The sequence below is a fragment of the Acipenser ruthenus genome, chromosome 34, assembly GCF_902713425.1.
Source record: "Acipenser ruthenus chromosome 34, fAciRut3.2 maternal haplotype, whole genome shotgun sequence".
In the NCBI taxonomy this organism is placed as follows: domain Eukaryota; kingdom Metazoa; phylum Chordata; class Actinopteri; order Acipenseriformes; family Acipenseridae; genus Acipenser; species Acipenser ruthenus.
Genome location: NC_081222.1, coordinates 2,424,697 through 2,449,187, shown reverse-complemented (window position 1 = coordinate 2,449,187; position 24,491 = coordinate 2,424,697). Strand labels below are relative to the sequence as shown.

Sequence of the window (24,491 nt, the reverse complement as noted above, 5' to 3'; positions counted from 1 at the left end):
ACAAAAAATTACAGTTTCATATCTTTATGTTTGAAGCCTGAAATGTGGCAAAAGGTCGCAAAGTTCAAGGGGGCCGAATACTTTCGCAAGGCACTGTAAATAACACACAGTGCGATATTGTAAAGCGTTATATACAACAGGGGTAAAGCAGCATACAAATAAACCCATAATTGTATATGAGTGGAAAGCACGTACTGTACAGTACTAGATTTAAGTTTCCTTTACCTTTTCTGCTTGTATATATGCGGCCAGCAGAGGGGTCTAGAGTCAAAGTTTTCTTCCACCCCTGTTCACCGCAGTGACCCTCTGTGAGTACAGGTTTCAGATTTGATTTAAATTAATCAAATTAGACTTAACAGTTTTGTGAATTGGGCTTGTGGTGTCCTGTCTGCAGCGTTATTGCAGCGCAAGTACATTGTTAATGTTTCTCCGTCTAAAATACTGCAGTATCAGTTGGCTGAGGAGATGCACACTCAACTCAGGGAGAGAGAAAGAAAGAGAGAGAGAGAGAGAGAGAGAGAGAGAGTGAGAGAGAGAGAGAGAGAAAGTGAGAGGAGAGAGAGAGAGAGTGAGAGAGCACACAAGGTTAATGTTGTGTGTCCCTGAATGTTTAAGCAACAGCTGATTAGACAGGCCCATGTGACTGCCGTGTTGTTCCAAGTTGTGTGATCCTCTTTAGTTAAAACCCCCTCCAGTCCTCTTTCTGTCACACAGTCATGGCAAGCGACGAGCAGAAAGCTGTCCTGGTCACAGGCTGCTCCTCCGGGATTGGCCTTCGACTCGCAGTACTTCTGGCCCAGGACGCTAAGAAACGCTATCATGGTAAGGTGTGATCTCCGTCATGTTACAGATTTACAATTCTTGCAATGCGACAGCCATTCTTAACTCCGTGGGTGCCTGTGTTATAAAGGTATGGCAGCTGACCTGAGACTGAAACCTGCAAGCCAGGGTAGGGTAATAACATGTTGGGTTCAGGCTGATTTATAATCACGCTATTCTTTCGGAGTTGTAAACCCCTTTTCTCCAGAGGCTTGCAAATTATCATCTGAATGCTCGTTTCTAAAAAGAAACCTGCCTGCCAGCACGAAAAGCACTGCCAGTTCCCTGAAAGTCACTCTTCAGATACAAAGCTGCTCTTTGTGAAGAGGGACTGTTTCGCCGGGTTTAATAGCGTGGATAATTGTATGCTTCACACACTGGGCTGAAAAATGAGTGCGGTCTCCCTGATGACAATGATGCAAGTATAATCGACCAGGGATGAAAATAAGGCTCAGATTGCATAGCAGTTTGATCCATTCCTGGTTTTACTAGGAGTTGAATAAGACACACCCGAGCTTGTCAGCTAATCAAATGAAACCTGGAATGGGTGAGACTGCTACAGTTTTATTCCCATCCCTGTAGGCAGAGAAAAACAACAAAACTGTCTATGTTAGTGGCAGAAGAAAGAGTGACTCTGCAATCAATGTGGCACTGATGGGTGTATTTTGATAAAAAAAATAAACATACGTATCTCTCTTGGCCAACTGAACTTTGGTCGCGATTTATCACGGCATCAGTGATAGCGGCAAACAAATAGTTTCTCTCCTGTTAGTTAGCCTCAACTGTGATTAAAATGACAAATCTGTACTGTAGACAGCCTATGATTTAACTACAGCAACACTGTGGAACTGTACAGTTCAACGAATTCAAAATTGCCAGAACAGTACCAAACATAGTAATTAATGTGTAGCAAAACTGGAAAAAGAAAATGTTGATAGGTTTGCACAGTAATTTCATAGGCTGACATGTTTTTCCCATGCAATGTTTGTCTACCAGAATAAAAAGGTTATTTTTTGGGTTTTTTTTAAACTCAGGTGTTCCGATAGCTTGTTAAAGTTTTTTTCCAGTTTATAATGTTTTTTTTGTTGTTGTTTTTTTACTAAGCTTTGCCATACTCTTAAACAGACTTTCACTGGGCTTTTATACACTCTGCTCTGCTTTTACAGCAGTACATAGCGATTGCTAGTTGATAATGATCAATACCAACATGATAATAACGAGTGCATTTGCAGACACTTGGGAAATGATAATTATTTCATTTAAAAATGAAACAAGAAAGTTTCTCGTGAGTTTTGAAAAGGACAAACATTCCCAGGGTAGTAGTTTGCTTTTAACAACAAAGCAATTTGAACTTTGCTTTAAGAGTCTCGTAAAAGTTATGTAAACTCAGAGAGAGAGAGAGAGAGAGAGAGAGAGAGAGAGAGAGAGACGCGCATTGCTCTGTTGCTGGTGTTAACGTTAATATCAACTAGGTAAGCCCATTGAAAAATGTGAGCACTAGTTATTATTATGTATATGAACTGTAAATTTGCTCTGAAACTACTACCTTTTAAGAGATGTCATGTTTTCACTTGATTAGGAACCTCATGCTATTCCTTATTAAAAAAAAAAGAAAACAGTACACACGCATACAGAGGGTTCTCATAATCACATAATAACCGCACAGTACCTGAGAGGTTAAGAATGGTGCTATACAATTGAGAGTTTAGCAGATCAAAGCTCAATGCAATCCATTACATCCAAAGGAGAAGATCAGGATGCAGAAGGCAGTTACTGTGTTCACTGTGTCCAGACAGACAGACAGACAGACAGACAGACAGATGGGTGGACACGACTGGCCCATTATCCGGCTCATTTATTGAAAGAGGACCCTAAAAATGGCACTTGAAGGATCCTTTGAGAAGTTATGTAAAGAACAGGAGCCTATCCTAGCCCACTTTGAACAGATTGCCTCCCCTGCTCTTCACCCACAATGTGACTTCTCTCTCTTTCTCATCATCCTGATAGTCTTCATCTACTTTTGTTTCCTCTTCCAGTTGTTTGTGGAAACTTATTCAGAGTGATAAGCCCTATAATGACAGTCCTAACCCATACAGGAAAATAATTGTAATTCCTTGTTACATCATAAAGGCACCTGACAAGCCCCAAAATGGTCCTTACCCTTGGGCTTCCACAGACAAGCTGGTCCTGAGTGATATTAATTTACAGGCAAAGGAATGTGCAAAATCCCTATGATTATGATCACAAGAACAACAAACCCACAGAGCGGTTTCGGTGATCGCTGACATGACTTTAGGCGTTCTCAATGAGGAAATGCTGAGCTAGAATCAAATTTAAAAGCTCTGTTCAATACATTGGTCTCTCTTATTCCTGTCCCCGCAGATTGACATGGTGTTATTTCCATACGTCAACATGCTGCTTGTCGAATTGATTGAGAGACCCATGTTGTGTTCACTGCAGGATGGGGAATGTTAGCATGCTGCCTAGGGCGGTCTGCTACACAATGCTGACATCGTTTCATTTAACAGGGTGAATTTTGACTAGTTAGGAAGAGTTTTAACAGTATACCAGTAATGCATGCTGAGGTACTGGAGAGACACTACAGCTATGGCCAAATGTTTTGCATCATCCCATAGAATTAACTTTTAAAAACTGTTTGGAAGCATCTTTTTCCTTTCATTTGGGACGCTGACATTTTTACTGCGGCCATAAACCGACGTTAAAAAATACTGTAGCAATCTCTGTTAACGCAGGCAGGCGCATCACACAGGGCGAGGCAATCCACACACAGGTGGAGGGAGGGCGGGTGCGAACCCGGGACCTCTCGCACTAAAGCATAGAGCCGATACCACTGTACAAAAGAAATGGCTCCTTTGCAAGGAGCGTATATCGGGCTTATGTCTCTGTGTGTGATTACATCACCTACCAGCCCTGCTGCTGCCTTCCCCCGTGCACACTACACTACGTTGCAAAACTAACAAATGCAACTGATTGATCACGTTAATGTGACCATTGCATAAACCGAACTCGAGCTACCGCTGTGGACGCTGGGATATGTAGTTCTTTGTCGAGTTTGATCAGCGAACACACCTTGTCCAGGACTACAATCCCACAATTCACTGCAGAGATTTCTAAAGGGAACTAAGGAAAGTGAAGAAAAAAAATCACATCAGAAGGATAAAGGAAAGACAAGTAATAAAATATAAATGAGTTTTAGTTTTTATCACGGCAGGTTCTATATTAAATACACTGCCAGTTTGTTATTGATTGATACTCAATAATTATGCAAACAAGGGATGACAAGGGACCGCATTGATTTGTGTTGAGTAATCAACATGTTTTATTCCAAATAATGAATACCTAAACATTTCAAATTTCTTAAAGGGTATTACTTGGAAAATATGAGTTTCGACACACACCCTACCCGCTACACCTTGCCTCTTTTGTATAGTCTCTGCCTTTGCCTCCCACCTCTCGCTCGATTTCCTTGCTCTCACTGAAACCTGGCTGTCCCCTGATAACACTGTTACTCCTGCTGCCCTGTCCTCTCTCTACGTCCTGTCCCATACCCCGCGTCTCACCGGACGGGGAGGTGGGACGGGTCTTCTCCTCTCTCCCTCCTTACTCTTTTCTGTCCCCTCTGATCTCACCTCCCTCTCTGTCACTACCTTTGAATTTCATGCAGTCCAACTAACCTCTCCCTGTCAACTCCTGCTCATTGTTTTGTACCGCCCCCCTGGGCCTCTCACTCACTTTCTGGATGAACTCGACTATCTACTCTCCTCCCTCCCCTCTCTGTCTACCCCGACTGTCCTGTTGGGTGACTTCAACATCCATCTCTCCAACCCCAGCCACTCTGCTGGATTCCTCCCTCTCCTTCACTCCTTCGACTTCTGTCTCTCTCCGTCCCCTCCTACCCACAAAGCTGGCCGTCAACTGGACCTCACCTTCTCCAGGGCCTGCTGCCCCTCCAACCTCTCTGTCACCCCCCTGGACCTCTCTGATCACTATTTCATCTCTTTTTCTCTGTCTCTCCCCCCTCTCCCTGCTCCTCCTACCCCCACTGTCGCCTCTCGCCGTAACCTCCGCTCTCTCTCCCCCTCTGTCCTTGCCTCCACTGCTCTCTCTCACCTCCCTCCTATCGACTCCTTTTCACAACTCTCCGTAGACTCTGCTACCTCCACCCTCTTCTCCTCACTCACCTCCTCCCTCGACTCCCTCTGTCCCCTCACCTCCCGACCCGCTCGCCCCTCCCCTCCCCATCCCTGGCTCTCCTCTGTGCTCCGCTCGGCAAGAATCACACTGCGATCTGCTGAAAAGAAATGGAAGAGAACCAAACTCCCTGCTGCCCTAGACCTTTACCGCACTCTTCTCTCCTCCTTCTCCTCTACTCTCTCCTCTGCTAAATGTGCTTATTTCCAATCTGTAATCCAAGCCTCCACTAACAACCCACGTAAACTATTCTCTACCTTCTCCTCCCTCCTAAACCCTCCCCCCCCTCCTCCTCCCTCCTCTATCTCCCCTGACGACTTTGCCTCCTTCTTCTCTTCTAAAATCTCAGATATCCGCAAACTCTTTAACACCTCTCCCTCCCCCGCACCCCCTCCTGCTCCAACCCCTACACCCACTACATCCCCTACTAACTCGCCCTCCCTCTCCACCTTCTTGCCCCTCTCAGACTCTGACCTCTCCTCCCTGCTCCAGGGTCACAAACCCACCACGTGTGCCTTGGACCCCCTCCCCACTCACCTCTTTCAAGCTGCTGCTCCTGCTCTACTCCCCTTCATCTCCTCCCTCCTCAACACCTCTCTACTTTCTGGCATCTTCCCCTCTGCCTTCAAAAAAGCCTCTATCACTCCCCTCCTCAAAAAACCTACCCTCGACCACACCTCCCTCCAGAGCTACCGTCCTGTCTCCCTCCTACCCTTCCTCTCCAAAACCCTCGAGCGGACTGTACACCGCCAGCTCTCTGCTTTCCTGTCCAACCACTCTCTGCTTGACCCTCTCCAATCTGGCTTCCGCTCTGCTCACTCCACTGAAACCGCCCTTCTCTCTGTCACCAACTCACTTAAGTGTGCCCGAGCTGCCTCTCTCTCCTCTGTCCTAATTCTCCTCGACCTCTCTGCTGCCTTTGACACTGTTGATCACTCTATTCTACTATCATCTCTTGCTGACCTGGGGATCTCTGGCACTGCTCTGGCCTGGTTCTCCTCCTACCTCTCCAACCGCACTTACCAGGTAACCTGGCGTGGAGCAACCTCCACACCTCACCCTCTCTTGACTGGAGTCCCCCAAGGGTCAGTCTTGGGTCCTCTCCTGTTCTCTCTCTACACCCGCTCCCTGGGCCCCCTCATCGCATCCTATGGTTTCTCATACCATTTCTATGCTGATGATGCTCAGATTTTCCTCTCCTTCCCCACCTCTGACTCCACCATCTCCTCCCGTATCTCTACCTGTCTGTCTGCTATTTCCTCCTGGATGCACTCGCATCACCTCAAACTCAACCTCTCTAAATCTGACCTCCTTTTCTTTCCCTCCTCCTCCCCCTCCTCTGATCTCTCTATCTCTGTTCCTCTGGAATCTACCACACTCTCTCCCTCTTCCTCAGCTAAAAACCTTGGGGTCACCCTGGACCCCTGCCTCTCTTATTCCCAGCACATCTCCACTCTGGCACGCACTTGCAGATTCTTCCTGAGCAACATCCGAAGAATCCGACCCTTCCTCACCAACTATGCTACCCAGCTCCTGGTCCAGGCCCTGGTACTCTCCCGCCTAGACTACTGCAACTCCCTCCTGGCTGGCCTCCCTGCGTCCGCCACCCGTCCGCTCCAGCTCATCCAGAACTCTGCTGCTCGCCTGGTGTTCTCTCTACCTCGCTTCGCCCACGCTACTCCACTACTCCGCTCGCTCCACTGGCTCCCGATCACCGCTCGCATCCAGTTCAAGACTCTTGTACTAGCCTACAGATGCCTTGATCAGACTGCACCCAGCTACCTCCAGACCCTCATCTCTCCCTACACCCCCACTCGACCTCTCCGCTCCGCCTGCACTAGAAGACTGGCTCTACCTCCGCTACGCTCCCCTGCCTCCCGAGCCCGCTCCTTCTCCACCCTTGCTCCGCAGTGGTGGAACGACCTTCCTACAGATGTCAGGACTGCCCAGTCCCTGACCACATTCCGGCGCCTCCTTAAGACTCACCTCTTCAAACAGCACCTGTAGAACTCCTCTGTTGTATCCTGGGACACTATCACCCTTCATTTAAATATGCTTTATTTTGCTCTTATCTGCCCCCTATTTTACTGCATTTAATCCTGTACCTCAGAATATTGTAATCTCCCAAGTGTTTAATCTGTAGTATTTTGTACTTAATCATATCCTGATGTAACTATCACTACTTAATCATATCCTGATGTAACTTTCACTATTATCTGCTGTATTATTGAATTGTGGTTTGTCACACTTGAGAATTATTGTATTTCTTGTTCTTATTGTATGACTTATATTGTAACACTTGAATGTATTTGTATTTGCTTGCGATTGTAAGTCGCCCTGGATAAGGGCGTCTGCTAAGAAATAAATAATAATAATAATAATAATAATAATAGTGGTTAAGACACTCTCTTGCAGTGTGTGTGGTCTCCAGTTGGCCCCAACCTCTGCCCTGTTGTTTTTTAAACCCCCAATGCCTATTGTAGGCCGCTGAACAGTTCTAAAAGAAGTCAGTGCTGTAACAGTTCTAAAGGAAGTCAGTGCTGAAACAGTTCTAAAGGAAGCCAGTGCTGAAACAGTTCTAAAGGAAGTCAGTGCTGTAACAGTTCTGAAGGAAGTCAGTGCTGAAACAGTTCTAAAGGAAATCAGTGCTGAAACAGTTCTAAAGGAAGTCAGTGCTGAAACGGTTCTGAATGAAATCAGTACTGAAACAGTTCTAAAGGAAATCAGTGCTGAAACAGTTCTAAAGGAAGTCAGTGCTGAAACGGTTCTGAATGAAATCAGTACTGAAACAGTTCTAAAGGAAGTCAGTGCTGTAACAGTTCTGAAGGAAATCAGTGCTGAAACAGTTCTAAAGGAAGTCAGTGCTGAAACAGTTCTAAAGGAAGTCAGTGCTGTAACAGTTCTGAAGGAAGTCAGTGCTGAAACAGTTCTAAAGGAAATCAGTGCTGAAACAGTTCTAAAGGAAGTCAGTGCTGAAACGGTTCTGAATGAAATCAGTACTGAAACAGTTCTAAAGGAAGTCAGTGCTGTAACAGTTCTAAAGGAAGTCAGTGCTGAAACAGTTCTAAAGGAAATCAGTGCTGAAACAGTTCTAAAGGAAGTCAGTGCTGAAACGGTTCTGAATGAAATCAGTACTGAAACAGTTCTAAAGGAAGTCAGCGCTGTAACAGTTCTAAAGGAAGTCAGTGCTGAAACAGTTCTGAATTAAATCAGTACTGAAACAGTTCTAAAGGAAGTCAGTGCTGAAACGGTTCTGAATGAAATCAGTACTGAAACAGTTCTAAAGGAAGTCAGCGCTGTAACAGTTCTAAAGGAAGTCAGTGCTGAAACAGTTCTGAATGAAATCAGTACTGAAACAGTTCTAAAGGAAGTCAGCGCTGTAACAGTTCTAAAGGAAATCAGTGCTGAAACAGGTCTAAAGGAAGTCAGTGCTGAAACAGTTCTAAAGGAAATCAGTGCTGTAACAGTTCTAAAGGAAGTCAGTGCTGAAACAGTTCTAAAGGAAATCAGTGCTGAAACAGTTCTAAAGGAAGTCAGTGCTGTAACAGTTCTAAAGGAAGTCAGTGCTGAAACAGTTCTAAAGGAAGTCAGTGCTGAAACAGTTCTAAAGGAAGTCAGTGCTGTAACAGTTCTAAATGAAATCAGTACTGAAACAGTTCTAAAGGAAGTCAGTGCTGAAACGGTTCTGAATGAAATCAGTACTGAAACAGTTCTAAAGGAAGCCAGTGCTGTAACAGTTCTAAAGGAAGTCAGTGCTGAAACAGTTCTGAATTAAATCAGTACTGAAACAGTTCTAAAGGAAGTCAGTGCTGAAACAGTTCTAAAGGAAATCAGTGCTGAAACAGTTCTAAAGGAAGTCAGTGCTGAAACGGTTCTGAATGAAATCAGTACTGAAATAGTTCTAAAGGAAGTCAGCGCTGTAACAGTTCTAAAGGAAGTCAGTGCTGAAACAGTTCTGAATTAAATCAGTACTGAAACAGTTCTAAAGGAAGTCAGCGCTGTAACAGTTCTAAAGGAAGTCAGTGCTGAAACAGTTCTGAATGAAATCAGTGCTGAAACAGTTCTAAAGGAAGTCAGTGCTGAAACGGTTCTAAAGGAAATCAGTGCTGAAACAGTTCTAAAGGAAGTCAGTGCTGTAACAGTTCTAAAGGAAGTCAGTGCTGAAACAGTTCTGAATGAAATCAGTACTGAAACAGTTCTAAAGGAAGTCAGTGCTGAAACAGTTCTGAATGAAATCAGTACTGAAACAGTTCTAAAGGAAGTCAGTGCTGTAACAGTTCTAAAGGAAGTCAGTGCTGAAACAGTTCTGAATGAAATCAGTACTGAAACAGTTCTAAAGGAAGTCAGTGCTGAAACAGTTCTGAATGAAATCAGTACTGAAACAGTTCTAAAGGAAGTCAGTGCTGAAACAGTTCTAAAGGAAATCAGTGCTGAAACAGTTCTAAAGGAAGTCAGTGCTGTAACAGTTCTAAAGGAAGTCAGTGCTGAAACAGTTCTAAAGGAAGTCAGTGCTGAAACGGTTCTGAATGAAATCAGTACTGAAACAGTTCTAAAGGAAGTCAGCGCTGTAACAGTTCTAAAGGAAGTCAGTGCTGAAACAGTTCTGAATGAAATCAGTACTGAAACAGTTCTAAAGGAAGTCAGTGCTGAAACAGTTCTAAAGGAAATCAGTGCTGTAACAGTTCTAAAGGAAGTCAGTGCTGTAACAGTTCTAAAGGAAGTCAGTGCTGAAACAGTTCTAAAGGAAGCCAGTGCTGAAACAGTTCTGAATGAAATCAGTACTGAAACAGTTCTAAAGGAAGTCAGTGCTGAAACAGTTCTAAAGGAAATCAGTGCTGTAACAGTTCTAAAGGAAGTCAGTGCTGTAACAGTTCTAAAAGAAGTCAGTGCTGAAACAGTTCTGAATTAAATCAGTACTGAAACAGTTCTAAAGGAAGTCAGTGCTGAAACAGTTCTGAATGAAATCAGTACTGAAACAGTTCTAAAGGAAGTCAGCGCTGTAACAGTTCTAAAGGAAGTCAGTGCTGAAACAGTTCTGAATTAAATCAGTACTGAAACAGTTCTAAAGGAAGTCAGTGCTGAAACAGTTCTGAATGAAATCAGTACTGAAACAGTTCTAAAGGAAGTCAGTGCTGTAACAGTTCTAAAGGAAGTCAGTGCTGTAACAGTTCTGAATGAAATCAGTACTGAAACAGTTCTAAAGGAAGTCAGTGCTGAAACAGTTCTAAAGGAAGTCAGTGCTGAAACGGTTCTGAATGAAATCAGTACTGAAACAGTTCTAAAGGAAGTCAGCGCTGTAACAGTTCTAAAGGAAGTCAGTGCTGAAACAGTTCTGAATTAAATCAGTACTGAAACAGTTCTAAAGGAAGTCAGTGCTGAAACAGTTCTGAATGAAATCAGTACTGAAACAGTTCTAAAGGAAGTCAGTGCTGTAACAGTTCTAAAGGAAGTCAGTGCTGAAACAGTTCTGAATGAAATCAGTACTGAAATAGTTCTAAAGGAAGTCAGTGCTGTAACAGTTCTAAAGGAAGTCAGTGCTGTAACAGTTCTAAAGGAAGTCAGTGCTGTAACAGTTCTAAAGGAAGTCAGTGCTGTAACAGTTCTAAAGGAAGTCAGTTCTAAAGGAAGTCAGTGCTGTAACAGTTCTAAAGGAAGTCAGTGCTGTACAGTTCTAAAGGAAGTCAGTTCTAAAGGAAGTCAGTGCTGTAACAGTTCTAAAGGAAGTCAGTGCTGTAACAATTCTATAAGAAGTCAGCGCTAAAATAAAAGGAAAAGCCTTTAATTAAGACAGAGGCCCTCTTTGGATGTCGGGCGTTAAGCCTTTCAGTTTAATAAGAAGTACATTGACAACAGAGTTCTGTTGTGGTGCAACCGGGATCAATGGGGTTCTACACAAAGCCCAGATTTGAAACAGAGCTGAGCCTGAAATGGAAGCCCCTCATTATAAAAGATAATTTGAAGCAAAATAAGGGTGTAATTAAAGAAGTGTTAACTTGTGTCTGTTATTTCATCTCGCATTTGGAGTAGTTCAGCCTCCCTTGCATATCCATAAGTTTAGCTGTATTCATTTTTTTTTCATCGGATGCCAACTTTCTCCATATGATTGTGCATCTCTCTCTCTCTCTCTCTCTCTCTCTCTCTCTCTCTCTCTCTCTGGTTTTTCGTAGCTGTCACTGAATTACAAATGATCTTCAGAGTGACAGATTACTCACTTGTCTACACCGGGTGCAAAGTTTTCTCCGCTTTTGTCTAAAAGGGATCAGAAAAGTCAACTTTTGAAAAACAAACAAACAAAAAAAAAATCTTAGGTGCAGATAAGACAATAAACACGCCTAGTTAGTTATACTTAGTTTTGAAACACTGGACCCTATTCACAAAACACCCAGGACTGTTTAAGGAACGCTTTGTTAAGGACTGTTTTAAAATAATTAAATTAATTAACCCTATTGGAGAGGGGTTTTTTTTTTCTCAAAGTACCATTTTTTTTTCGACACCTGTTATTTTCTAGCAGTGTTTTCTTAGTTTTTTTGTATTTTTTCTATTTTACCTTGCTGTGTATCCTCGCCTGGCTGTTACCATTGTTGGTACTTACCATGGTGGTACTGTGTGCTGCAAGCCAGTGAAATAAACCCTGCATGCATGTGTGGTGTGATGCCATTTCATCCTCTGTCTCTGTGCGTGTCCACCGAACAACCCTCACCTGCCCCTACCTCCGGCCCACTGACGTGTCTTCATTCCATTTAGAAGAAAGTGGGGCAAACTTTGGACTTGGTGCACAACTTTAGTAAATGTGTCCAAAGAAGAAGACTTCTCTTGTACTTTGTATGTTATGTGCAACGCATTTTTTCTTTTGAATAGATACTATCCTGGGGAGACAGAATTTCAAGACCACACTCCATAGACCATCTGGACACAATCTAAATATCTCCAAATTCCAACCGCTAAAATTAAAAATAAAAAAACACATTCCACAAGTAATTTGATCAGCTGATTTTGATGAGCTGATGGAAAACCTCTCAGCCAGAACACTTACGGAATATGTTTTAATGAACAGAAACTCACGGGGCAATGTGAATACTGGAAACACGACTCCTGGTAAAGAGGCAAAGCCTGGAGGTGTCATAAGTGAAAGACTTAAATTTAAATTGGGAATGCTGAGTCTGTCAGTATTTTTAAACCGCTAGAGCAGTTTGGAGCTCTTTTGGCTTGCTGTGCAAGGTGTTGCAAGTGAAAGATTCAAAGAGTTCATAAATAGTGCCAGGCTGCACCTGTAAACAGGACAAGCAGGACACACTGCAGCTATGGCATCTATAGGCATCACCCTATAGAATGAAACCTGCTGAATAATGTTACGTTCACATATTGAATTACATACCTCTTTGTAGTTAATGAAAAACTGACACAAAATGAAAAAAACCAGGGATGTCAATAAGACTCCTATTGCACAGCAGTTTCACCCATTCCAGATTTTAATACAAGCTGTCACATTTCGAAATCTAACATAAAATACAGTACTACTATTATGGCTTCCGTTAGACTTTCGCGATATCATTTTGTAGTTTTATTTTTTTATTACACAATGTTAAATAAAAATATATAAATTCTGTTCATATGTTTTTTTTTTAATGATGTCTCAATCCTAAAATTCTAGGTGATGCAAAACTTTTAGCCAGAGCTGTAGGGTTCGACAACCAGAAATGAATGCAGTTGTGTCTCCACTTCGACTTTGATAGGATGTCTCAATTAAACTGAAAAACAAACTCACTTTCATTACCGTGTACAGTATGGGTTGTCTTTCGAGAGGCCTATACCTCTAACTGTAAATACTAGATTCATTCATTCTCGGCTTACTGTGTAATTGATTGAAGCGCTAAGGTCTCAGTGCGCAGCCTTTTAAATCTTGTTTGGGGTTAAAGCAGATTAATTGAGAGAGGTCTGTAATCTCTCTGAAGCGGTGTGTGTGAGGTGTTCTTACACAACAATACAATCTGTGCTAATCTGAGGCTCAGGGTTATTGTTGTGGTCAGTTTGGTGTTAGGAGATGGGGGATGGGGGGTGGATGATTGGGGGGGGGGGGGTTCTGTACAGCTCCTGTAACCAGGGCAACACATGCACCATTATAGAGAATGCCAAAATTAGCCATGGAACTCCACTATTGGTAATCGTCTATTACATCCCTTGGAGGTACACAATAATATGAATTTCAGGGTATTTTTTTTTATTTTTCTCATTAATTCAACAATAATAATTTTACAATACTAAGGGCAACAGCTATTTACTCCAAATCATCATTATAACATTTTTTTTTTTCCTAAAAGGATAAACTCTGCCCCAATAAAGTTGCCACACCAGATATGATATAAACAACTAAGACTTTTTAACTTTGTTGGGATCTTGTAAGCAGTCTTAAGTTGTTTAAAATCGGAAATGGTGTTTTTTCAGATAAAAATAACACTAATGACGCTTTGGAGTAAAACGCTTTGAACCCTTTACTTTTGAACACACGTCATTTTAAAGAGCTGCTTGATATGAATCTGCCATATCAGAGTAAAGGAATGCATTCGTCTTGCTATCTGAGAGTAACTTTACATATCTATGTCTGTTTACAGCCGTCACATCCTGGCGACTTCTAAAACTCTTAAGCAACCCTGTGGCCTCAATAAAGAATCATGTCAAAGCCAGGGATGGAAATAAGACTCCCACTGCATAGCAGTTTGATCCAGTCCTTATTTTACCGGGAGTTTAATAAGACACACCTGTTACCTATGCACACTGTGGCTAATCAAGCTTGTATTAAAATCGGGAATGGGTGAAACTGCTGTGCAATAGGAGTCTTATTGACATCCCTGTAAACCCCAAGCACAGCTGGTACACCAGAGTGTAACCATTAACCTGTCCCCCCTGCAACACTCTGGCTCTAGCGGCTATTATCATTTAATCATATAGACTAGCTGAGTGGATTTCTACTAAACTTTATCGTTCTATCTACAAACATATATTTTTAAACAGGTTAAAAAAATCAGATTGCTTGCTAGCTAGCAGTGCTTTGTGAAACTGGCCCCTGGATCTCATTGAAACGTTCCCTTGGCTTCTTGCATTTGCCAGTTACCGCTACCATGAGAGACCTGCGGAAGAAAGACAAGCTGGAGCAGGCAGCCGGCGACACGCTCAACAAGACCCTGAGCATCCAGAGGCTGGACGTGTGCAGCGACGAGTCGGTGGCAGAGTGCCTGAACAACATGAAGGACAGGAGAGTGGACGTACTGGGTGAGACAACAGCAGCTCATCCATTCTACAAGCTTCCCATAGTAAAAGCACAGCAAAGTGTAATACAGCACAGAGAAAGCATGGTAAAGCATAGGCAAACATGGCAAAGGAAAACAGTGTAGAGCACAAAGAGGTATGGTAAAGCATATTAAAAAAATACATATATTGCAAACTAACCCCTATAAAGGCTTCCCCACAGTAAACATACAGCAAAGGGTAATAAAGCACAGTGAAAGCATGGTAAAGCATAGGGAAGCATGGTAAAGGTTCTGAGTCCTAGCAGAGCTTTGTGAATGACAGGCAGCCCACATTTCTTCTCTAAGTGTGCATGCCAGGGGTAATATAGAGAGGAGAAATGTGTGTCAGACATACAATTGCTAAGTAAATCATATAATCCTGCCAGCACAGAATTAGACTGCTCCTGTAGAAGAATGACTGTGGAGTGTCACAGAGGGTGTTTGCTAAGCATATGTTTTCCTATTTCGAATTCGGAAATGTATACCATAGCGCCATCTCCTGTTCATTAACTACATGCAAACCAACAATTATTTAGAGGAACAATTCATTTGAAACTTTAGTAGAAATAATCATTACAAAAAATAAATGCATTTCTACCCATTTGACAGAAATAGGCAATTTCAAGATGTCTTTTTTGTGGGTCAGTTCTGGAAATGTAGTTTTTATGCCGTTCCTTCCGATGGTGTATACTGCCACCCGGTGTTCAAAGATCAAACTACAACCTGTTCAATACACAAAGGGTCATATCCATGAAGCACTTACCAATTATGCACCTTTTTTTGGTTGTTTTTTTTTTTGTAAAATGAAACAACAAACTGCTACTGTTTTATAACCATGGTGCATTAATGACCTCTTAAAATCAGCCCATGTGCTTTTGATTTGAAGATTTTTACTATCAATATTTTGTTTTCTTTTGAGGAAAAACTGTGCTTTTCAAATGCTTTGTGAATGTCCCAAAAGCTTTACCACTACCCTACTCAAGTGCATAAACTTAGAAGTTATTTAAACACAGTTTTATATTCATTACTAGGCAAGTTTGCCATAGTATTGGAATAGCAAAGTGTAATGAAGCACATTGAAAGCATGGTAAAGCACAGGTAAGCATGGTTAATCGCTTCAGGTACGCAAGGCAGTGAGCGCTTGCTGTTCTTGCGGTTTCTTCTTAAAATGCATCTGAGAGTGACTCAAGAATCACGAGGAGAAAACTGACCATTTGGATGACCAGATCCAACCTGTCAGTACATGTTGCAAAATTAAGAAAATTAGCATTTTTATTTGTGGGACATATATGTCCCTTGTACCTCAAACGGTTAAGCACAGAGAGGTATGGTAAAGCATATTATAAAAAAACACGGCACACCATTATTATTATTTATTTCTTAGCAGATGCGCTTATCCAGGATGACTTACAATTGTTACAAGATATCACATTATTTTTACATACAATTACCCATTTATACAGTTGGGTTTTTACTGGAGCAATCTAGGTAAAGTACCTTGTTCAAGGGTACAGCAGCAGTGTCCCCCACCTGGAATTGAACCCACGACCCTCCGGTCAAGAGTCCAGAGCCCTAACCACTACTCCACACTGCTCCACCATGGCAGACTATGGTAAATGCATAGTATAACAAAGGAGAAAGCATGGGAAAACTACAAAATTACTGTGCAGAATACAGTGGTAAACTTTTATAAGGGGTAAGACAAGTACTATTCTATTCACACTGCATCTCTGCTATTAATAAAATGCTGTTCTATTTAGATTGCATCTGAGCTGTTGTGATCCTGCACATTTACTGTGGTACAGTTTTATAAAAGGTGCTGCTGCATTATGACTTCATTTTCTGAAATTCAGAAGTGAACAGTACGGTACTGCAAGTGCGCGCTCCCGTGTCTTGTTCGCAGTAAACAACGCTGGGGTCGGTCAGATCGGGCCCATCGAGAGCTTGAGCATGCAGGACATGCAGAAGGTGTTCGAGACGAACTTTTTCGGGGCGGTGCGGATGATAAAAGCTGTGCTGCCGGACATGAAGAAAAGGAAGAGCGGCCACATCGTCACGATGAGCAGCGTGATGGGGCTACAAGGTAAGGACTGGAGACGTCACCAAGGTCCCAGTGTTTCAGCAACTGGAATGCTGGGACAGGGGGGCAGGGGTTCCCTTCCTCAAGAACATTTTTTGGACAAATATGATCTAAATGATTAAAATGACATTTTGAATCCATAAAAGATAAGGAAACAACAAGATTGGTTTGTTTAAAATCATTTGCCACTTGAATTCAGAACCCATCAATGAAGGGAGTGTACAGCTATGGCCACAAGTCTGGCATCACCCTATAGAATGAACTGATTTTGCTTCATAAAGTCAAATGAAACCTGCTGAATAATGTTACGGTAACAGACACAGACACTTCCTCTGGGGTTTTCTGTTCATTAAACGTGTTAAACTTTTTAAAACATAAATAAGCTGCATTTTGATTACCCTTTCTTACACCTTAGACTGCAGATCCTTGCAGTCTTTTCCATTGAAAGCCTTAAATGGGACACTACAAAAGAACTGTATGGCAGAGCTCAATGAAGCAATCAATCAAAAACTTTATTTCGTCAACTAAGAACAAAATTTCCATTTACAATGACGACCTGGTAAGAGACCACCAGAGCAAACAACATCAAACACAATAAATAAGGGTTAAGAAACGCATAAAATCAATCATAAAACATACAAACATAAGCCACACATATAATGATGGAGCCAGATTTCTATAGGATCATACCTGCCGGATTACAATGGCCATTTCTTTCAGGTATTGTCTTCAATGACGTCTACGCGGCCTCCAAGTTCGCGATGGAAGGGTTCTGTGAAAGCCTTGCTGTCCAGCTGCTGAAATTCAATGTGAAGTAAGTAAAGGCAGATCTAGCTGTACAGAACTGCTGGATAACAACCTTTGATTGAATTTAAAAGCATGTTTTCTCTAGTGCATCAAAAATTGCTTCTCGAAAGACTGAAATAAGAGGGGGACGCATAAGAGTGTTGCACGGCGCAACACTAATATGCTTCCCCGCCTCAGCCAAGAGGAGCCTTTTTCGAAACAATTTTTGCTGGAATAATAACAGCAATAGTACAAAAAAGCATTAGAGGATATTAAACAGTGAATAAACTGAATAACAGGATACTACAAAATGATATAAAACATTCCCAAAAGTTTCTAATTTTTGTATTCGGATTTTCCAGTAAAATATTCAGTTAATGCACAAATATGGAAAAAAGTTTAGCATCACCCTATAGAATGAACTAATTTTGAAACCTGCTGAATAATGTCCCGTTAACATATTGAATTACGTACTGCTTTGTAGTTTTCCATATACTTAACGGAAAAACTGACAAAAATAAAAGATTTAAATTATCTTCATACATATATAGTATATAGTATTACACAAGATGTGCTGGCTTGCTGAATCTCCTGTTCTCCGCAGTGTGTCTCTGATTGAGCCGGGCCCTGTGAACACAGAGTTTGAGATGAAGCTGATGGAGGAGGTTGGGAAGTCCCAGTTTCCGGGTGCGGACGCAGAAACTGTACGCTACTTCAAGGAAGTCTACCTGCCCGCTTCCCATGAGATATTCACCACCCTGGGCCAGAGCCCTGACACTGTCGCCAAAGTGAGAAGCGCTGTTTGAACCCACTGATGTTTTCAATACGGGACCACAAACTCAGCCGTGGGTTAGGGGCTCAGTGACCAGGAATCTGCGTCAAACCAGAGCTTGAAGAGATTTCATTAGAAATCTCCTTTAGTGCAAGTAGTTAGGGAGCTTTGATATAGAAGCAGTGTGAACAGGTTTCCACAGGTTTCAAGGCAGGAGGAAGCTGGTCTGCCCCACTAGTCCAGGTTTTTCTTTTAATCAGTTCTCTTTCTTTTTATTTATAGACACAGACAGGACAGCAAGATCTACAGCTGCACTGTAGCCACACACTCTTAAAGTCTCAAGTGCACTAGAAAACAAAGCATGCTTAAATATTCACAGAACACACTGTTGTAGATCGCTGAACATCCCGCTCAGTCTAGTAGAAAACTATTGAGTGAAATGGCAGTGAGTTTTCTATTGTAATGATTTGAATGTTAACAGTATATTTTGATCCCCTGTTACTGGATTGGACTCTGTTCTGTTCTGTTTTTACACCACTGCACACTTATTTCAGAAAAGTTAAAACACACCCAATAAAGTTTCCAAAACATAAATAAACAACTCAGGCATTGAATGCTGGGGCTTGTTGGGTATTGTTTTAAGTTTTTATTTTTACATCTTGACCACTTTTTTTCTCTTTTAAATTGCAGTGTTTTCTGGCTGTTTCTAGTACAGCTCCAAGATGGCCTCTCATGTGTTTCTCAGAACTACGTTTTCCCATCATCCTCCTGCTCACTGGTAAATCCATCTCAGTTACATATGTGAGCAGGAGGATAATGGGAAATGTAGTTTGAGAGGTCCATGCGGATACATGTGAAGCCATCTTTTGATTCAGAATTGGTCATTGGTGCTTTTAACCTTAAAGCAAAAAAAGCATGTGCTTATGATTGTTTGCGGGTTTGATAATGTAGCCCTTGATGAACACTGCAAGATCATCCATTTCTTCTTCTTCCTTCAAGGCAGCAATGCAGGTGATTGGGATGAGGCTGCCGAGGCTCCGCTACCAGACCAACCCGCTGTACACGCCTCTGGTGGCTCTGAAGTACGCGGACGAGTCGGGGAGCCTGTCGGTGCATACCTTCTACAACCTGCTCTTCAACTTCGGACCCCTGTTCCACCTCAGCATGAACCTGATCAAGTGCATCACCTGCAACTGCTTCAGGAGGGGGGCAGTGTCTCCCAGCTGAGAGTGGAGCCCGTCAGACAGAGGGAGGCTCTGATGGTGGCCCCAGCCTCCAGAGGGCGCAGCCCAGCCGACTGGAGGACAAAGGCCAGTCCTTATAAACCCATAAACCCGTCTCAAGTTTCGCTGCATTCAATTAGTGTGGCGGGCAGCCAAACGTTTTGCATCACTCTACAGAATTAACTAATTTAATAAAGTCGAATGAAACCTGCTAAATAATGTTAACAGACTGAATTACACACCGCTTTGTAGTTTTCTATATACTTATCGGAAAAACTGGGACTTTTTAAATCGAAAATGAAATACTATACTACTGTCATGGCTTCCGGACGGTAGACTTTTGCGATGTCGTTTTGTAGTTTCTTTGATTACATGATGTTAAATAAAAGATCAATTCAAAACAATGTAACAAAGGTCCACACTCATAGGAAAAAACAAATTAATTCAAAAAAGTCATTTTCATTATTTAGTCTTCATTTCTCAACTTAATTTTTTTTAAAGAACAAACAGATTAAAAGGTCTAATCCACAAAGAAAAATCACAAACATGTTTCAGCCAAAAAGGCTTCATCAGTGTGTATACACACAGCTTCAATACCTCAATTTAAATACACTGAGTTTAACAGGTAATTACAATAAAGTGTTAGTTCATGGACATGCAACACAAATTACCAATTGATTTGCCACACCTGGTATATCACAGATATTTGTTCATCAATTTTCGATTAGGTTATAAATTGCTATCTCAGTGTAATTTACATACAAAATAAAACATTCCAAAAATTGAATTACAGACCTCAATTAATCTTAAAACAAAAATGAGGTATCGTTCATAAAAAAGTACCAAATCTAATTCTTAATTTAATCCATTGGGTACCATAAAGTTAAATAAAAGATCTAAATTATGTTCATATAGTTTTTATTTATTTTTTTTTTTAAATGATGTCTCAAACCTAAAATTCTAGGGCAGTGCTGCCCAAACGCGGTCCTGGAGAGCCCTTATCCAGTACGCTTTGTAGGTCACCCTAAATCGCTAATTTCTAAAGACTGGGAACACATGGAAGTTATTGATCAATTAAGCGAATAACTTGTTCAGTTAAGGGAACTCTGGTCATTGGGCCAGTTTGCATGCTGGGAAAATGTCATGACTTGTTTACTGTCATGACTTATTTATTGTGGTACGGTCTGGATTACAATTTTAGTCAGTTTTGGTTTATGTTTAGTTTATGTTTGAATACAAATGTAATTCATTATACAAAAATCAAATACAACATGAAGTTTCAAAGCAGGAATTGTTAAATTAAATAAACCAAAATTATCTAAAATTATAATTCAGCTCTACCACCTTAAATAAGTCATGACAGTAGACAGATAAGTCGTGACATTTTCCCAGCATGTAATCCAGGCCATTGAGGGCTGAAAAGGGTAGTTCATTTTTTGTACCAAATGATCTCTAAATGACTTCATTTAATAAATCACCTACTTAATTGATCACAATTGAGCACAATGAAATTGTTCCAGGTGTTAAGAAATTGATGATTAAAGGTTACCTATAAAACCTGCTGGATAGGGGCTCTCCAGGACTGGGTTTGGGCAGCACTGTTCTACGGGATGCAAAGCATTGAGCTGTAAAGTCAGTGCAAACCTGCTACCCTGAAGTCAGCTTCATGAAGAGTCCTCTAGATTGGAAGGCAGGGTTGTACCTTGATGGGACCCCTTCGCTCCATCACAGATGTCACCAGACACGGAGCCATGGGGAGCATTTGGAACTGATTGTAGGGTGCCATTGCTGATAAAAAAAAAAAAAAAAAATTAAAAAGTTGGTCGGAACGCGTATTGATGCAACGTTAACTGGAGTACGCAATCTATTTAGCTTTGGTTGCGTGTCTCTTTTCACCTGTGTATTTTCCATAATGACCTTCGTTCGGTTAAGGGAGGAGAGGATTTGATACGTTATTATTGCACAATATATTATTATTATTATTATTATTATTATTATTATTATTATTATTATTATTATTATTAATTTATTTATTTCTTAGCAGACGCCCTTATCCAGGGCGATTTACAATCATAAACAAATACATTTCAGTTTTGATCTTTTATTGAACATCATGTAATCAAAGAAACTACAAAGCGGCGTGTAATTCAATATGTTAACGTAATCAGCAGGTTTCATTCGACTTTAAGAAGCAAAATGTGTTCATTCTATAGGGTGATGCAAAACTTCTGGCCAGGTCTGTAAGGACAATTCACTAATCCAGACAAGGTCAGGTTTCAGAATGTTGATTCAGTGTGAATCTGCAGCACCTGAAAAACGAAGCTACAGTCTAAAAGCTGCTAAGCAAGTTATAGCTAAGAAAGGACTAATGCTGCCTAAATGTTACCCTTCAGCAGATCAGGGGGGGGATTAGGCACCTGCAATTATCCAAATCGCGGGAAACGCACCGCGAAAATGAGTCTCCCTCCCCTCACAATTAACTTCCCATTACAGTAAGTGGAAAAGCATTCCAGATAACATCTTACAGAGGCCTATAGTATGTTTTTATGTCTAATCACATTTCCAATGATTTGTAGGAATGCGCCTGAAGCTAAATGACATTTGTTACGCGGACCTTAGAAAGACAAATAAACATGAATGCTTTGACACATTTTTTCGTGCACTTGTCTTTATTTTTGTTGCTATTTGGTTGTAAGGCGTGTCTGTGAATGAATTCGTATATAATATATTTTGACATGTATATTTTTCGGTTGGAGCTCACTGTGTGTACATTAGTATAGAATTGTTATTACTGGAAACAAACTGACCACTTTGTAAAAACCTTAAAGGGTACTTTTTATTGTATTGTGTTATGTGTTGCTACAACTGTTTACGTGAGGTGTGTGTGTTCCCTGGTCACCAGAGGGCAGTATAGAGCCTCCTTTGTATTTTCCACACTGCTCAGTTCTGCACAGCTGTTAAGACCTGCAGATTCTTCCACCCTACTGAATGTGTGCATTCAAGTGCTGAAGACTATTACAAGCGCAGTGTCTTCATAGTGAACGGTATAGCACCTTTTATCTTTCAGTGACACAGGCGCTTCTTTGTACCATAAGGCAATCCGCAGCATTTTATTACGAAAGGAGAATCGAACTGTTCACGGTGCATATTTGACCAAATAACTTCATGTCTACAAAATAGCCAAGGCCTTTTTGGGTAGTCTGTTACATTTTCTCTCCAGGGGGCATTATCTTGGAAATATGAGTATTGCAAACTAAGGCATGCAAATTGACAGCTTTTCATAATCTAGAACTGAACTAGTTGGAAATAGATTGCATTTTTTTTTTTTTTTATGATAACGGACGCTTGCTGAAACATGTGCTTCTTTCAAAAGTGCATGTATCCTGAGTTAATTAATTAATTACCCTAATTAACTCCAGATGCATCTGCAGCTCTGGCCAAAAGTTTTACATCACCTAGAATTTTAGGATTGAGACATAATTAAAAAAAATAAAAAATACATGATTATCATGTTACCAAAGAAACTACAAAATGGTATCGCAAAAGTCTACCAGGAAGCCATAATAGTAGTAGTACATTATTTCAGGTTAGATTTCAAAATGTCACTTTTTCCAATTTTGTCAGTTTTTCCGTTAAGTGTATAGAAAACTACAAAGCGGTACGTAATTCAATATGTAAGTGCAACATGACTCAGCAGGTTTCATTCGACTTTATGAAGCAAAATGAGTTCATTCTATAGGGTGATGCAAAAACTTTGGTCAGAGCTGTACAGTAATCAATTACCAAAGGGTCATTACAACGGATCCCTCTGGTTCCCGAGTCGTAATCCCCAGCCTGTGTTTGGAGAACCTCCGGTATGTTTGTGTGGGATTCCCGGGATTTGGTTTCTGCATGATCATTGGAAGCGACAGGTCTAATAGAGAGCCAGAGAGCCGCGGACAAGAGCTCTCTAGGGGGCCGCCTGTCCCAATTGACAGGGACGCACAGCAAGCTAGGACAACCGGGAAACCACGAACCCTCCACCGTAATTACCTCTGTGTCTTCATTTCAGCTGTTGTTGCTGATTTTAGAGAGAGAGAGAGGTGTCAGTAAAGAGCAACAGGGTCTGAAATATGAACTTGTATATTCTTGTTGATTAGAACCAATGTCATCTCTCTAAGTACAGCCGGTACCCCAGAGTGTAACCATTAGCCAGTCCCTCTGCAACACTCGAGCCCAGAGTGTTTGAGAACTCGATTGAGGCCACAAGTCACCAGAATGCGTTGAATGAAACTGAAAATGATCTACAAAGTGCTTATTATAAACAAGATGAATAGGTTAGTTAAGATAGCTATGACATTTCAGATCTGTACCAAGTTTGCATCCTCTTTACAAGTGGGCAGCAGTGTGGAGTAGTGGTTAGGGCTCTGGACTCTTGACCGGAGGGTTGTGGGTTCAATCCCCAGTGGGGGACACTGCTGTTGTATCCTTGAGCAAGGTACTTTACCTAGATTGCTCCAGTAAAAACCCAACTGTATAAATGGGTAATTGTATGTAAAAATTAAAAAAAAAATTGTGATATTTGTATAATGTGAAATAATGTATAATGTGATATCTTGTAACAATTGTAAGTCACCCTGGATAAGGGTGTCTGCTAAAAAAATAAATAATAATAATAATAACAAGTAAGTCCTGGGTCCAGCACAGCAGGAAAAACATATACTTAAAAACTAGCATCGCAAACCTGATCAAAAGCGGTCAAACCCCAAGAAATCCAATCCAAGTCTTTTTTTTCTTTTTTTGTGTGTAAAAAATGAATTAATTTCCAAAGCTATGGTGGTCTGATTAGCGTGAGTATTTAAGCACAACCCACTATCAAGTATTTTGCTTTCTAAACTAGAACTCGCTCTGGATGACCTAATTGACAGCACAGCATTCAAGATAAAATGTAACAAAGGGTTAAAGCACCCAATCGTATATATTTTTGAAAAGCAGCACGTTATCAACAGTCACACTTGATATAACTGGCGATTTTGCAACAGGGATTTTAAAAGAGAGCAGAAGAGGAAGCTGCTGCACGTTTAAAAAACCAAAAAATGTTCAGGTGCCAAAAAGTAAGGTCAAAGCCAGTTTGGGGTCAGATATCAGATCAGAAAGAACATTCTGTACGCCGTGAGAAGATATATTTTTAGCAAGCAGTAACGTCAGCACTAAATTCACACCAGTTCTTTTTCTTTCTAAAAATAACACCAAACTATTTTTTGAGCAGTTAACTTAACAGCTCCTACTTTTACATTATTATTATTATTATTTATTTCTTAGCAGACGCCCTTATC

General features: G+C 41.2%; 1 protein-coding gene across 1 annotated transcript; it reads left to right on the top strand.

The window, feature by feature from the left end:
* The first annotated feature begins 658 nt into the window (after positions 1-658).
* On the top strand, positions 659-21,826 carry LOC117966828 (retinol dehydrogenase 8-like). The gene is made up of 6 exons (XM_034913540.2): positions 659-822; positions 14,137-14,298; positions 16,219-16,398; positions 17,116-17,209; positions 17,786-17,969; positions 18,953-21,826. Exons 1-6 carry the CDS (start codon positions 717-719, stop codon positions 19,178-19,180), a joined length of 954 nt encoding a protein of 317 aa, XP_034769431.2. The 5' UTR covers positions 659-716; the 3' UTR covers positions 19,181-21,826.
* The last annotated feature ends 2,665 nt before the right edge of the window (positions 21,827-24,491 follow it).

Coding starts and splice junctions, on each gene's coding strand:
- LOC117966828 (XM_034913540.2), top strand. CDS start 717: ATGGCAAGCGACGAGCAGAAAGCTGTCCTGGTCACAGGCTGCTCCTCC. Junction 16,399..17,115: donor CAGCGTGATGGGGCTACAAG/GTAAGGACTGGA, acceptor CATTTCTTTCAG/GTATTGTCTTCAATGACGTC. Junction 17,210..17,785: donor CTGCTGAAATTCAATGTGAA/GTAAGTAAAGGC, acceptor TGTTCTCCGCAG/TGTGTCTCTGATTGAGCCGG.